Source organism: Artibeus jamaicensis, unplaced genomic scaffold (genome assembly GCF_021234435.1).
Source record: "Artibeus jamaicensis isolate MK-2021 breed Jamaican fruit bat unplaced genomic scaffold, CSHL_Jam_final contig_76, whole genome shotgun sequence".
Lineage (NCBI taxonomy): Eukaryota > Metazoa > Chordata > Mammalia > Chiroptera > Phyllostomidae > Artibeus > Artibeus jamaicensis.
The window spans coordinates 24,555,660-24,571,799 of record NW_026521954.1 but is presented as its reverse complement, the minus strand read 5'-3'; the positions used below and the strand labels follow the sequence as shown (position 1 = coordinate 24,571,799).

Genomic DNA, 16,140 nt, shown 5'->3' with positions numbered 1-16,140 from the left:
ACTATGGCTCAGCATCATTTTTGCTGACAGCGTGCTCACACACAGTAACTATTTTTACTCTGATTTAGCCTCCCGTTACCGTTTTGACAGGGAAGATGCTCGGGAGGCATCTTTCTCCCTAGATTCCCGTTGTCCCGCCCCTCAAGCTGACAGCATATAAATATGATTTACGACCCCCACCTGGAGCCTGGTGCAGCGCATCTCCATGGAGACGGCTGCAGGGAGGAAAATGTCACTCTCCCCACTGCCGAATCGGCGTTAGTGGCTCTATTACTCACACCAGTTGACTGGTAGATGCCTAGGGTGTATTGTAAAAAATGGCCATGATCGTTTCATTTACCTCCTGAATTAATTACCCTTCGCTGTGATTAACGAGTCCTCGTTCACATTCGGGGCCGTGCTGACCGCCCCGGGTGTCAAATCCTATCCTAATTCTGTGCCAGCACCTTGCTTGCCGTTTTGGGGGGACGTGATTAATTTTTGTGCAAGATAACTAAGGAAAAGGGCATGAATGTCACTTTCTCTTTTTTATCCTCAGTAGCCAATCAAAGTATTGATCCGTCCTGGGGTGAGTTAAGCTGTGCACTTACTTCTAGAAAGATGTCACCCTGGGCAAGTCTGTCCCTGAATTTTAGCGGCTTCTGCTCTGCAAGTGCCTCTCACGGGCGGGCGGCGTTCCGAACTCCCTGCGAAGCCAGGCATTTGCAGGAGGGATGTTGCTTAGACGGGGTGCGCATCAGCAAACCGCGCCTGGGCGGTGCAGCCATCCTTAAAGCAGGGTGACGGCATGACATGCTCGCGACTGGGAAAAGCCGCGTGTTCCCGGGAAAGCAGCGTGAACCTGCCGACTCTGCCGACTTGTTGAAGCAGGAACGTGGTTGGAGAATCTCGGTCCAGAGTGTGGAGCTCAACAGGTCTCGGTCTTTCACACGGAGCCATCAGGGACTTTGGGGAGGGGGCTGGAAAATATGTGCATTTTATTCTGCAAATAACTAAAAATGCCCAGGGGGTGATGAAGGTTTCACAGGTATCCGACCCTCTACCTGAAAGATGCCTCCTGAGTATGTATGTTCCTCTCCTGTGGCCACTGGAAAAAATTAGCAGAAGACAGCTCCGTTAACTACGTGGTGTTTTAACTGGTTTAAAGGGACATTTTTTACTTTCTTTTGTGGCTCTGGACCACCCAAACAGTTTTTATTGTTGCCACTTTAGGCAGGTTGACATAAAATCTCCGATAGGAGGCACCTGTGAAGTTGTCTCCCCAGGCGACCAGAAAGGCCGGGCTCAGGGGCCGGGCTCTGCCCTCAGCCGGCCGCCCGGGAGGGAGGGCGGCACTGTGGTTATTTAGCGCCAACCAAGCGCCGCACTGTACCCACGCGTCTTACACTGGTCTCCTGGGCCCCGAACAGCGCCCCGAGATGTGGTCCCCATTGGGCGGTGGGGAAACTGAGTTGCTGAGTGCAAATGATTCAACAGCAAAGCCCTGCTGAGATGTGTTCTTGTTTATTTGTCCCCTGCACCTGGTAAAGCACCTGAAGTTCACCCAGCAGGTAGCCACAACACGTTCTGGTGTAATAACGAATGAATGAATGAATGAATGAATGAATGAATGAATGAATGGAGACGGCGTGGTCGGGTGGGGTGAATGAGTTTCCTACCAGCTCTAACAAATTGCCACAACTTGGTGGCTTAAAACAAGACAAATGCATGATCTTCCACTTCTGGGGGTCAGAGCCCCCCTCTCTAGGACAAACCAAGATGACTGAGGCGGGAGAATTCGTTTCCAGCCTCCCTTGGCCTCTTCTCCACCTTCCCTGGCGCCCGGCTCTTCCTCTGTGTTCAGTGCTGAGGGTCCCATGGCGCCCGACCCTGCTTCCCTCATCCCTTCTCCCTCTGGTTCCCACGCCTCTTCCTCCCGCTCCCACCTGTGAAGACCCCTGTTGTTAATCTCTCGCTTGTGGGTCAGCCGTGGAACCTGGGTTCCGGGCGATAGGATGTGGGCGGGTTTGAGGGCCAGTGTTCTGCGCATGGCCAGAAGCTCTTCAAGATCTGTTCTCTCCATCTTGGTGGAGATGTGATTTCTTGCCAAGCCAGGGGGACGGCACTGGGGTCACTGGGTGTGGAAGCCGGTGCGCTCTGCCTTCAGGCGTCTCCTGTGCTGCTGCCTTGCTCTGTCCCCCGGGAAACACGCCCTGCGTGTGCACACGAGTCCAGTAAGTGCTGGTCGAGAAAACGAAAGAAGGAAGCGAACGTGTTGTTGTTTAACCCAGATGAACTGGGCCGTGTCTGAAGGACGTGAGCTCCCGTGGTCTCAGACGATAAACTATGGGCGGCAGACCGAACACTGGCTGTAAAATGCATGAAATACACCAATTGAGTGAAGGTCTGCAGTTTGCGGATGATGGGAGGCAGGTAGTCTCCGAGGTTCGGCTCAACGTTTGGACTCACGAGACTCCTGTGGGCCGCACTTGACCCCTCCCCCTCCCCCGAGCAAAAGGCTGGAGCGTAGGAACACAGCTGCCCCGAGGACAGGGCTGGCATCCTCCGTGGGGGTCCTTGCCCCAGACGCAGTCTCCACAGACGCCTGAATCTTCCGTCACAACTCATAGGCCGAGCATCCCAGGTCCCACAAAGGACACGCCCAGTGTCAGGAGTCACCTCACCCAGGGAAGTTGGAAGTGTGACTTGCCTGTTATGTATGGCTCATCGGCAGGTCCTCCCATCCAGCTGTCATAGACCAACATTTTACCACAAACCGTGCAACGTGTAACGTTTTGACGTATTTGTCCTCCTTATGAAGATTTCAGATAAAAGCTGGCCAAAGCTCCGCGTCTCAGGGAGTGGAGACAGTGTGACTAGCCTTCTGCCCTCGCACTGAAACAAAACAAGCCAAGAAACAGACCCAAGCTCGTTTGTCACCTGGAGGTTGCTATGACGCCAGCTTCTTCATTAGTGAAGAATCAAACATCCGTCCCGTCTCCCAGCTTCATGTCAGAGTTGCTGAATTGTTAAGGAAATTGTCTTTCTTTTAAAGAGAATCTCGGTTTTAAGGGCATGGAGGCAGTAGAACTAGAAGATGTGCCTTTTCCAGCTCCGGATGGAGTCGTGGGTCCAGGGAACCCTTACAGATGGATGCTGAACCGCCCGGCGGGACTCGGGTAGGAAGCTGTGACTTGGGGTCGCGCTGACTCACTGGAACTTGTCCGCCCATCCTAGCACCTGCCCACAGTCTGACCCCGTGGGATGGGACGTCCGTTCGGGGGGGTTCGGAAAACAGACTGGACCCGACTCATCAAGACCTTAGGCCTAACCAGCCGCTTACGGGAAATGCGGGGACGAGAGAGGCAGTGACATCTGTGGAGGCCGTGGGCCCCGTCCGGGACGTGGACGTTGTGAGGGATGAATGACCCGGTCTCCCCGACAAGTCGATGGCACGGAGGGAGAAATGGGGGGGCAGAGTGCCAGGCAGTAAACCGGCCCGAGCGGACGTGCTGGGGTTTCGTTCGCTCCTCGATGTAAATCGTCAGCTGTAAACGTCATTTTGGGACGTTTGAGGTAGTTTGGCTAATGACTGATTCTTTGTTGGGGTTGTTAATTTTATTTTATTATTTTATTATTTTATTTATTTTACCGATGTGTGTGTGTGAGAGAGAGAGACATCAACTTGGTGTCCCGTGCATTCACACATTCATTGGTTGCTTCTTGCCTGCGCCCTGACCGGGGATCGAGCTGCAGTCTTGGGGTACTGGGACGGTGCTCCAACCAACTGAGCTGCCTGGCGAGGGCTTATGAAAGTTAATATTTTAAACGTGAAGCTGTGATACATGAATGGTATGCAGGTCAGGTAAGAAACTTACAAACACGTGTATGCATGTACAGGTAAACATAGGTACTTGCGCGTGCCCTTGATATGTAGGACTTCTTGACAGTTACAGCCGCACACTGAGGAACCTGCAGGTGAAATGTAAGCTCTGGGTTTCGCTTGGAAACGTCCAGCCAACGTGGGAGGGAGAGGCTGGCGCCAGCCCGGAAAGGAGGGGCAGGTTTGGGAGTCCTGCTCTGACTGCGTCCAGAGACATACTGTTCTTTCTGCTTTCACGTGCTTGTGAATTCCCATCATGAAGTTTTTTCAGACCTTTATATCTTTAGACTCCAATGCCATTTTCTCCTGTCAGACTCTCAAAGATTGGTCAACACCGCTGGGGCACTGTTCTGGAAGGCGCTTTGGCAGGCTGTGCTAGGGGACTGCAGAATGTTGTCGCCACCGGCCCGCGGGCCCGGGTGGGGATCGCTCTCGGGGAAATGGCCGTGGACCGCCAGCAGCCTCGCCAAGGCGGCACTCGGCGCTGTTCTCCAGTCTGCGCTCTGGGAGCGCCCCACGCGCGCCGCCTCTGAAAACTGAGTGGTTGAGTCACGGGGCATTGCCTGGCGAAATGCTTTCAACCACTGGCAGATGCCTGTCACAATGATAAACGGAAAGAGAAAGGACAGCACCGTGGTCGCCCCTGTGGGACAGGTGCGTAGAGAGGACGGAACCGGAAGTGAGCACAGCGCCGTGTCCCACTGGTTCTGGTTCAGAGGCGGACCTACAGGGGACGAAGCCTCGTTCTCTGGGTCCTCGGGTGCCAGACTGTCTGTCATGAACATCCCCGTACGTCCTTCTGTAGTGTTACAGAGATGTAACGAACATCCCGTCGAGTCACCCGCGCTGAGAGCCAGCCCCACGTGTCACTGGGAGCACTGCACCCCCGCACCCGGCCGCCCTGGCTGGAGTTAGGCCCTGGGGCCCTGTGAGCACCCCGACTGCTTCTGCGGTGGGCTTGGTACTTAGAGCAGGTTAGACCCACAGAGAATTGTGGAGATAGCACGGAGGGGGCCCACCCGCCCCGTACCCCGCTCCCTGTTAGTAATATCTCACGTCACTGCGGTGCATGGGTTCCCACTAGTGAACCAGGACTCTTTCATTATTAGCGGAAACCCAAACTTCATTTAGATGTACCCCATTCCTTTGTCTCTTCCCGGATTCCGTCTGGGGTGGCACATTACCTTTATTGGTCATTAAAAATGAAGTTCAATTTTTAACTGGAAAAATGAAAATAAACTTGATTCAAAAACCCTGCTAATACCGTAACTATTGCTTTTTTGCGTGGTCTCCTGCTGCTGCCAAGCACCGTACTGACGTTAGCATGTTCCTCTCGCTCCCGGCAGGGCATCTGCCCCTTTGCTGGAGACGAATCTGCTGTTCCCACACAGGCCTGCGGTCACCAGAGGGGGCGGGACGGAGAGGAGGGGGAGGAGGAGGAGGAGGGAAAGGGGGAGAGGAGGCCTCGCCTGTAAACAGTCGGAAGCCCCAGAGCTCTTTGCTTTCTCTTGCTGCTTCACGTCACGGAATTCTCTCTGTGTGTCCCAGCCTGGAGATTGCAACCCTGAACCGCGCGGACTCCGACCTGGAGGCCTGTCGAACCCAGATCAGCCAAGATGTCATCGCCCTTCTACTGCGCGGGCTGACCAGCAGGGGCCACCTCTCCCCTCCAGCAGAGAGGAGGATGGGCGCTCTTTTCAAGAAGCAGTTTCTCCTGCTGGAGAAGGAAATACGAGAGGAGTATGATCGGAAGATGGTGGCGCTGACGGCTGAATGCGACCTGGAAACGAGGAAGAAGACAGAGACCCAGCACCAGAGGGAGATGGCGGCCGTGGAGGAGGCAGAAGAGCTGCTGAAGCGTGTGAGCGAGAGGGTGAGGCAGCTCCCTCCTTCCTCTCAGGGATCCTTCATTTATCCATGCCCCCAGGCTTCCAGGTCTCCATCCGTCCAGCCAGCCAGGCATCCACCTGTCCATCCACCCATCCATCTACCCATCCATCTACCCATCCATCCATCCATCCATCCATCCACCTACCTATCCATTCACCATCCATCCATCCACTCATTTGTCCACCCACCTGTCCATCTATGCATCCACTTGCGACATCCACCCACAACCCAGCCATCCATCTGTAGTTCATTTAGAAAGCACCTATTAATCACTCACTGTCTCTCGGGCACTGGGCTGGGTGGTGCAGACATAGAGAAAAACAAGACATGGGGTTTGTGTTCAAGGAGCCCACAGTTAGGAAGGACCCTCACATATTAAAACACGTGCTGTCATTAAACTACGTTCTTATGGCACTATGTTCCTGGTGCCCCGGGAGGCCCTGGGGAGAGGAGAAATTCTCCATTTGTGATGTCTGTGTGCATGTGTGTCCGTCTGGGCTGTGGTCACTGCAGTGTGCTCTGTCCCGCACAGGCCATGGAGTCAGACAGACCTGGACTCCCGGTCTAGTGCCTTCTGGCTCTGCTCCTGTGGAGCGAGGCTGGGGCGCCCACGCAGGGCGGCTGGGGGATGTGGTGCGGGGAGGGCGCCGGCCCGCGAGGCTGTGCGTGTCCAGTGCTGCTTCCGCAGCTGCCCCGGACCCGGCCTCTGCTGATCGGTGTTCAGCTCTCCTTTTCGAAGAGGTGTGTTGGCTGCTGTCTTGAAAGGAACCGCGCGAGAGTGTTTTCCAGAGAGGACCAAACGTAGCCTGTTCCTGTCGTCCTCCGTGGAAGAGGTGGCTTGCCCAGTCTGCGTGTCCCAAGCCCACACGTCCTGTTCCGAAAACCTGTTGTCCTGGCGAGGCCTGGCGCCCACTACGTCTCCGGCTTCTGCTCCCCATCCTGTCGCTGCCCCCAGACTTGCCCTGGAAGGGGCTGCACACTCTCCCGTACACGCTGCACACTCTCCAGTGCACAGCAGGGGCACACCTGTGGTGAGGCTGAGAAAGAGATTCTTGCCCTCTCGCCCCTCCTGTCCCCTCCCCTCTCCTGCCCCCTCCCACTCCCTGACCCCAGGCCCTTCTCCCCTTCCCGCCCCTGGCAGTGTAGGGTGTGGCTTATTCTCTGTTTGGCTTCTGGATGAGTTTCCCGTGGCTGCGGTAACAAGTCTCACAGGCTCGGTGGCTCAAAACCACAGAAATGTGTCCGCTCACCGCTCAGGGGGCCAGATGCCCGGAGTCCAGGTGTCACCCTGGCGTGCTGCTCCGAAGGCTCCAGGGGAGGGTCCGAGGGTCCTTCCTGTCCCTTCCAGCTCCCGGTGGCTCCAGGGGTCCTTGGCTTGTGGCTGCACCAGTCCAGTCTTCACCTCCACTGTCACGGTGCCATCTTCTCTCCTAAGAGGGCCCTGTCCTTTCCTCTTCTGTCTCACAAGGACACTTGTCACTGGATTTAGGGCCCACCCAAATAATCTAGGATGACCTTGTATGATCCTGTAAGGACTCTTATTCCAAACAAGGTCATGTTCATGGGTCCTGGGGTTAGAACGTGGATGTGTCTTTGCAGGGAGGGGTCACCATTCGGCCCACGCCAGTATCACTGGCGGACCCCGCCCTCTAGTCGCCCTTGGGACAGTGACTGGTCAGACGTGTCAGACTGGTCAGAGTCACGCGTGGAAGAAGGTGTGACGAACGCACTGAATAGCGATTCAGCCCCTGAACGACCTCATAACCTCTTTCCCGTCTTTCCTAAATTCGTTACAATTTTCTCCCTGTAAAAATAATAAGTGTTCAATGCAGGAGACTTGGAAAGCAGAGGGGGGCCAACGAGACCCGGGGGCCTAATCCTGCCCGGCCTGTTTTTGTCTGGCCCATGGCGGGGTTGAGAATGGTTTTTACATTTTTTAAATGTTATAAAAAACAAGAACAAAGCAAAACAAAGAAGTAGGAGAATGAGTGGCGGAGACCTCTGTGGCCTGCGAGCCTGGACTGTTGTCGGTGTGGCCTGTGCAGAGCAGTTTCTGCTCCAGCTCCGAGGCGTGGAGAGGGGAGCCCTGGGGGGAGATGGGAGGAAGGCCTCCCACCTCTCAACAGCGGACGGTCAGTCACGGGCCTGTTCCTGGGGTCCCTGGCCCTGGGGACGCAGTGATGCCGAGGTGGCCTCTCCTGTCTCCCAGATTCTGGCATACGCTCCAGCCTTTTGCATCACACTTTTTTGGTTGTTTTACGAAGTAAGGTTTCTATGGTTCGCTTCATTTTTTATCCTGCTTGTGCTCACTTACACAGCAGCGCGAACATTTTGGCTCCGGTGAGCGCTGTCCCACATACTTGGCATGTCAGGCACTGTGGTAAGCTCGGCGTGTGGCCTTCCCATTAGATCTCCAGTCTGCTCGGTGAGGGGGGAAGAGAGGCTCTCCCTTTCACACTGCGCGGGAAGGTCACCTGCCCGGGGACACATAGGTGGGCCCAGGAGTGACACCAGTGCCCCGTATTGCACTTGCCGCCACCTGGTGGCAGCCGCCTGTGCACCGTCGTGTCTGGCGCCGCCGTGGGGGCCGTGTTAACCCATCCCAGTGGGCCGGTATCTTCCCGGTGCTTTGCCTGGGGCAGTGCAGTTCTGTCTCCTCGTTATTCACATCAGTGTTCAGACCTGGAGCAGGGATGGCACCTCAGGAGGCCGCCGTCACTTGGGATCCCTGAGGTCACCCTGTCAGACACAAGCCCCTTTACTGGGGCCAGTCTGCTTCCAGAACTAGTGTCCGAGTGGCCGGAGCGAGCAGAGCGACTTCCCTTCCAGCCCGTGCCAGCCGCCCCACCTTAACCAAGCCACGGGCTTCTTCTTACTTACCTCTGCGTGTATTGCAGTCATCCCTAAATACAACGCGTGGGACTGTTCGGGACGTATGATTCCACCAAGAGTTAGTTTCTAACAAGCAAGGTGAGCAGTATCCGCTTCTCTGGGTAAAGTTTCAGAATTCAAGTAATTGGTGTGGGGATGAAACCTGCTCACGCTGACACATGTCCGTGCTTTCTCCGAGTTTTTGGAGCGCTTCTCTGTGGAGAGACCCTGGGGCAGTAGGGACGGCTGTCACCCGTGACGGCAGATGCCCACTCTGTGCTCCTGGAAGGTGCGCGGCTCATCTCCGTGGCCTCGGTTTCCCCATCACTAACCAGGGAATAGCAGGGCTGCCCACCTCGTAGGGCCGCTGATACCCGTCAGGCACGTAGATGGCGCCTGGCAGTGCCGTCCCTGTGCCGGAGACCCCTGTGACTCCCCGTGTGTGTCACCTTCAAAGCATCTCATGACACAGAGCCATCAGAGAGCGGGGACTCCTTCTGCTTTGAGGTGGGAAACCAAGGCCCAGAGGGGAAGCCGCTTGCCCAGCTTCCTGCCAGCAGCCACTGGCAGGTCAGGCTGTGTCCTCTGTCTGGGGACCCTGTTCTAGACACTGTTGCCTCGAAGCTCCTTGAAGTGCAGGTGACGAGGGGCACGGCCGGCCCTGAGCTGCCTGCTGTATCCCAGCCCCCTCGGGAGTGTCTCACAGACGCCGCAGGTGCAAGGACTCCTGCCTCCGACCCTCTCTGGCGGGTCTCATTGTCTCCGGGGGCGCGCAGTCTGCCCATCTTGCCCAGTCGAGTGCAGGTCATAATTCCCTAGGACGGTTTCGCGTTTGGGTGGTGTGGGGTCAGCATGGGGACCGCAGATGCTCGGGCACAGCCAGACGTGAAGTGCCCTCCCTGGTTGGTGCCCGCCCCCTCCCCACTCCCCCCACGGGACCAGCTGCTTTTCTAGACACTCAAAGCCACAGAATCAACATGTCTCACCTCCCTGAAATGTCTGTTCCAGCGGAAAGTTCCAAAGGACTTGGGGGTGAATGACCATTATGTTAAAATGCACATTTTTGCCAATATTTAAAACATAAAATTTCATATAAAAACCCAGACTTCCAGCTTCTGTTAAAAAGTGGGAAGATGTGGCTGCACCAGGCCCATGTCCCTGCAGGGCCCTCTGTGGGCCGAGTCCCGGCTGCGCCTGCAGGCAGGGCTTGCTCTCTCGCTTGGCCCCAGACCCCACTACTCCCTAGTGCCTCTCTCACCAGGCCACTTCACTCATTTGTGTATGTGGCCTTCCCTGCTTGGCAGACCTAAGTGGTGTCCCTGCTCTGGGGTTTGGTTGTCTCCTCTGTGACACAGGCCAATTGAATAGTTTGGGGGTTGGACACATTTCTGTAGGTCTCTGCACCCCCTTAGGAGGGCGGTGCATGTAGAGACTGGGGGGGCGGTTCCTATCCAGACTTATTTGAAGGAATGTTTCACTCTGACATGAGCATAGCAGGGTCTCAGGCTTTACTCTTCAGCTGAAGTATAATTCTAATAATGAGAACAGATACATAATTTTATTTTAGGATTTGCGAGTACACCCTTTTGAGTACACCCTTTTTTTGTTTGGTCCTGGCTCTGAGAAGCTAAATCAATGACACCCCCTATTTTATTCCTGTGAATTAAGATAAGTGGAGGTTGGGGTTTGTTGAATTTTACACAGTCAAAAATGTCACTTTGGTGGGGAGTTGATCTCACTGGGGACCAGGCACGCCCTGGGTAGCTGAGCACCCCAGCCGTGCCTGGAGTCCGGGTGGGGGACTGCATCCCCTAGTGTAGACGGGCTGCGCCGTGAATGCTGCTTCTCTCCAGGGGAGTGACTCGGAGAGGCCTGATCTGATCTTTTTTATAGCATCGTCTTTGCAGAAAGATGGTGCCGCCTTCTGGAGGCCAAGGCCGACATGGCTGTGGGAGGGCCCTGGGGATGTGGCTGGGGACACGCACAGAGGTCCTTCTGTGTCTGGCGCAGTGGCTGCTGCTCGTCATGGCTCTGGGAGCACCTGGGGACAGAGCTTGTCATATACTGGCTACTTTCTGGGACAGCTTCTGAACAAATTGAAAAGTCAGTGAAAAGAGACAGAAAGAGGCAAATGAGTATTTCGCCTCGGTAGGCTTGTGAGTGGCTGGAAGCAGAGGCAGCAGGCCTGTGCCTCGGGGAGCTGGGGAGACGGCGGTGACGCTGGTCCCTGGCAACAGGGAGTGCGGGTGGTCGGAGCCCTCCGATCCTGTTTAGCTGAGGGAGCCCAGCCCTTGTCCTGTGCCTCATTGCCTGTCTGCCTTCCTGGGTCTCTGCTCAGTATAGTCCAGGTCGTCATCTCACATCCTCCCACCTCCTGAGACCATGTGCGTCTTGACCTTGACCTTTGACCCCTGGGATGGCGGCACCCTCCACCTGTGGAACAGGTGCACTGTCCCTCCCTTGGCCCCACCAACATGGTGCACTATACAGTGCCCGTGTGGTTTCAGAGCCCGGTGCCTGAAGATTCGGTCTGAACTTCTCCTTCCCATCTGAGCGGGGAGACAAATGGGGAAAGACCCTCAGCGTCTCCAAGTGTGTGCCTGCTCACCTGTAGAGCGAGTGTGTTTGTGTTCGTTCAGCTCTGCACCACCGCACCACACACTCAGCGACTTAAAACAACACCCATGGACCATCCAAGCATCCCCGGTCGGGGTCTGGGCTCCGCCTGGCTGAGCGCTCTGTGAGGGTCTCACCACCTTGCGATCAGGTCCCGGCCGGGCTGCCTTCTCCCTGGAACTTGGTTCCCGGACCCACCCATTCCTTTCCTCGCACCGGACCACATAACGTGCAGGTATCGCGCGGCTATGTCTTCACACCCCTTTGCCGCCACTTTCATCCAGACGGCCTCCACATGGGCCTGATTGTTGGTGCTTTTCTCCTCAACTAAGTCACCAGTGAAAGATGGCGGCAGTGAGCGTGAGCAGCTACCAGCACCGTCCTTGCCATCTCCCCATCTCCAGGCTGTTTTCAGGCAGTTGGAGCTGCAGATTTCACCCCGTGAAGTTCTCACTTAGAGGTTGTTCTGGAACACGTTAGAGTCACAGGGAGGACAGGCTGCAACAGCATCTCCCGGAGCCTAGGAGCCTTGTCATTGTCAGCTTGGGGCATTGTGTGCGTGTGCACTGTGCACACGTGTGTCCCATGGAAGCGTGCACGCTTGTGTGCTTATCTGTGCATGTGCCTGTGTTTGCACACCCACTATGTGTTGTGTGTGAGTATGCACTGTGCATGCATGGGTACGTGCTGTGTGTATATGTGTATGTGTACATGTGCGTGGCTGGTTGCTGCATATGTGCACGTGTGGTGTGCCTGCATGTGATATGCACAGGTGTGCATGTGCATGTGGTCTGCTGCATTCATGCCTGTGTGCTGTGCGTGGTATGCACGTGTATACGTGGTAGGTTGCTGCGTGCATGCGTGCTGTGCGTGTGTGTGCATGCCTGTATGCATGTGTGTCTATCTGTGCCTGGCCGGCGTGTCAGCCTCCCCCGTCTGCCCGCTCTCTCCACAGTCCGCCACCGAGTGCAGCAGCCTGCTGCGGACCCTGCACAGCCTGGAGCAGGAGCACCTGAGGAGGTCTCTCGCTCTGCAGCAGGAGGAAGACTTCGCCAAGGCCTGCCGGCAGCTGGCCATTTTCCAGAGAAACGAGCTGCACAGTATCTTTTTTGCCCAGATAAAAAGTGCTATTTTCAAAGGGGACCTGAAGCCCGAGGCAGCTAAAACGCTGCTGCAAGACTACTCTAAAATCCAGGTAACGCCACCGGCCACACCACGCTGAGGGGAGAGTCTCTTCTCGAACCACCTGAGGACCCTCCTGCCCCCTGCTGCCCCAGTGCTGAGTCCCACTCCCCTCCCGCTCTCCTCCTGCACCCCGAACACCTCTTATCCTCCTCCCCCATTGTCTGTGTGAGTTTCCAGAAAGCAGAGGGAATGGGGGCATGAAGCCCAGGCCTAGAACCGGGACTGACTTGAACTTGAATTCCAGTCCCACCCCTCCCCCGCTGTGTCCATTTAATCAAGTTACTCAGCTTGTCTGAGCCTCCGTTTCTTTACCTGTAAGATGGGGTAACAGGGCGCCCACACTCCCAGGGGAGTGACGAGGTTTAGTGAGCCAATCCATGAAAGCCGGTGCTCGGTACGTGTGTTTAAAAGAATATGAATATGCGTGTGCATAAGAATGCACGTGTGTGTGTAGGGTTTACAGTCTGTGCCCAGACATGTCTGCACGAATCTGTGCCTGTTTTTGCGTTACGAGCTGGAGTGTGAATGCTGATGCCGCAGACTGAACGACCTCCTAGATGGCGGTGACAGTAGTTGATGGGAGACTGTTGCCATTGGTGTGGAGTCTCTCCCAGCGCGGCCTGAGGTACTTTGTGAGCACGTGTACACACGTATGCACATACACGGTGACATCGCTTGCGTGCGGATTTCTGGTTCTGGCGCAGGTCCAGGGTGTGAGGGCTGCCACTGAGCCGGCCAGAACCAGAGCCAGGAGGTGGCCATGTGACCACCATGAGCTTTGGGCAGACAGGGCCACTCCCAGCTCACATGGATCCGGCTCCACCAGGAGGACTCGGGGAGGCGCCGGTATCGGGCCGCATCTGCTGCCCGTGCAGCTCCCACCGTCTGGACGTGCGGGTTCTCAGCTGTCAGAACCGGCGGCGTGGCAGGTTTTGTGTCCACGGTGCCCAGTGGGTCTGGAACAAAGTGTCAATCTTTTTGGTAGTGCATTGCATGGACGGCATTTCCATAGATGGAAAAGCCAGCAGAGCTGATCAGTGGGGCAGTACCGCTGAGTTCAATTCCTGCTGATGTAGTTACTGCACCACTGGCTGAAGCTGTGTTCGGAGTGGTCAGCCTCCTGGGAAGTTAGAGCACAGGCCCTGGAATTAGATTGCTGAGTTCAAATCCTGCTCAGCCAGTTAGCAGCTCTGCAGCAGGACTCAGTTTCCTCATCTGTGCAATGGGAATAACAGTCCTGTCCCCCTCGATGAAGTCAGATAAGGTGAGGAAGGCCTCGGGCCCAGTGCCAGGCCCAGTATAAGCTGGGTTATTGCGCTCGCTGTGTTGGCTGGGTTTTGCTCACTCTGGAGACGGAGGGAGAGTTCTTGCTGCTCTAATCGACTGTGCTCATCTTGTCCCCTGCCCCCGTCTACAAGGTGGGCGTTTGAGGGGTCAGGGCTGGTGGCCCACAGGTCCCAGAACTGCCATGCTGGAACTGCCGGTGCTGCGTCCCCGGAACTGTGCAGGTGCGCACGTGTGCGGGGGCGAAGGCACGTGGCCGACAGACAGAGGTTTATGTTCCGTGTCTAGTGATGCTCTGGTGACTCCTACACCGGCCCAGGCGCTTTCCAAAGCCCTCATTCCTCATTCGTGTCCCATTGTCCAGGGCGGGGGGGTTTAAATGTTCCTCCCGGTGCTCCTGGCCCTGGGAATATTTTGAGACAGGAAATGTAATGTTTTTAATGTCTGTAGGGAATCTTCTCTAAATTTTAATTAAGCATATTTTCTTGATTTTTAAATTTTTTTAACAGGAGCATATAGAAGAGCTAATGGACTTCTTCCAGGCTAGCAAGAGGTATCACCTGAGTAAAAGATTCGGCCACAGGGAGTACCTGGTGCAGACCGTCCAGGCCTCAGAGGCCCGCGTGCGGGGACTTCTGAGCACGGCCGCCGCCCAGCTGACCCTCCTCGTCCAGAAGCACGAGAGGTGAACCACCCTGCCCCACACCCCTCGTCCAAACCGCCTGCTCCTATTCATTCATCGGATGCTCTGGCTGCCCCCTACTTAGGTCTTAAAAATTTTGCCCTGGCCAGGGTGGCTCAGTTGGTTGGGGTGTCTCCTGTGCACCCAAGGGTTGTGTGTTCCGTCCCAGTCAGGGCACACGCCTGGGTGGCGGGTTCGATCCCCAGTTGGAGTGCGCACAGGAGGCAACTGATTGATGTTTCTCTTTCACATCAAGTTTCTCTCTCTCCCTTCCTCTTTCTCTAAAATCAATAAACGTATCTTTGGGTGAGGATTTGAAAAAAAGAAAAAACGTTCTCTGGTTGTAAGACTGCATTGCGTGTAGAATTGAAAACTCTTGACAGTCGAGACCACCCTGCCCCACTCGCCCAACATTCACCTCCGGGAGGCGCCAGCCCACTGCCAGTCCCAGTGTGGCCCTGGGTGTCCGCCCCAGGTTGATTTAAAGCAGATCCCCGACATTTCACTAAGAAATCGGTGGTGGAGGCTCCCGGGCACCATGTGGGGCGCCCTGGTCTCTGGGCCCTCACGCACCACTGGCCCCCCTGCATTTGCCTTTGGAACGAAGCACAAAACTCTGGCTGGTCTTTCTCAGCAGCTCCGGGGGGGGGGGCGGGTACCAGCGACACCCACCATGTGGTCCGGGAAGCCATGGGTGCGGCCTCTCTCCACTGCAGCCCTCCCCCCGCTCCAGGCTCCTCCCCAGCTGGTCTGAGGCCTTCATCCTCAACAGCGAAAGGTATTCTCTGGATCACGGGAGGCCCTGAAATGACCAGGGACGTGACTCTGAAGCTGGTCTCTTACAAGGAGCGTGGTTTTATGAATTGGTTATTAGGACTTTGAACTGCTGTTGCTCTAATTTAATGAGAACTCTGTAAGTGCAAATTATGTGAGCACCGTTTACCCAGAGATGCTAATGAATCTGTCACTGCAGCTGACACTCCTGATTCATTTTCACTCCAGTGAGTGGAGAGACAGCGCCTCACCTCGAACCTAAGCGCCGGCTGCAGCTGCGGCTGCGTCGCGTCCGCGATGCTCTGAGGGAAGTGTGTCCTGGCTCAGATTTTTACATGCTATCATGAAAGTCTGCACAGGCTTGGTTCTAAAACGTGCATCTCCCATTCATTCATTCATTCACCTATTTGTTCCAACGAGAGGTTTCCCTGGAGAATCTACCCCATACTGAGCAGGCGGCCCAGCCTGGGGATGCAGACTTAACTGGGAGTAGGGTGATAATAATAAGAGTAACAGAGTGCAACGGTAGGATTCTCCAGAAAACAGGAAAAATGACGTATACATGAGGCATTGGCTCAGCATGAGGCTGAGAAGCCCCATGCTTTCTGTCCTGTCTGCCGACTGGAGCCCAGGAGAACTGGCTGGCTGTGTGGTCTGTGTGAGTCCAGAGTCCTGGGAACCAGGGAGTGCCAGCCTGAGGGCAGGAGAAGGGAGATGAGAAGTCCCAGCTGGAGCCAGGAGGCAGGGCCAGTTCCTCGTTCCTCCGCCCCCAGCCAGGCCCCGCCCCTGCCAGGCCAGGGTCGGAGGAGGCCTGCCCACTCTGGGGGTTGTGGGGCACTCCGCTTTACTAAGTTTGCTGATTCAAATACTAATCTCTTTGGGAAACATCCTCACAGACCCACCCAGAAACCAAGTTTAAACTGGCTGCGCCACTGTGGCCAGTCACATCGACACAGAATTAACCCTCACAGAGTGT

General features: G+C 55.7%; 1 protein-coding gene across 3 annotated transcripts in view; it reads left to right on the top strand.

Annotated features, from left to right (window-relative positions):
* EVC2 (EvC ciliary complex subunit 2) overlaps positions 1-16,140 on the top strand; it is a 63,084-nt gene that overhangs the window by 28,483 nt on the left and 18,461 nt on the right. For all 3 annotated transcript variants that reach the window (XM_053672451.1, XM_053672450.1, XM_053672452.1), the window contains exons 8-10: positions 5,411-5,735; positions 12,195-12,434; positions 14,218-14,393. In XM_053672451.1, the coding sequence (XP_053528426.1) occupies positions 5,411-5,735; positions 12,195-12,434; positions 14,218-14,393 (741 nt within the window). The remainder of the gene's footprint in view (positions 1-5,410; positions 5,736-12,194; positions 12,435-14,217; positions 14,394-16,140) is intronic.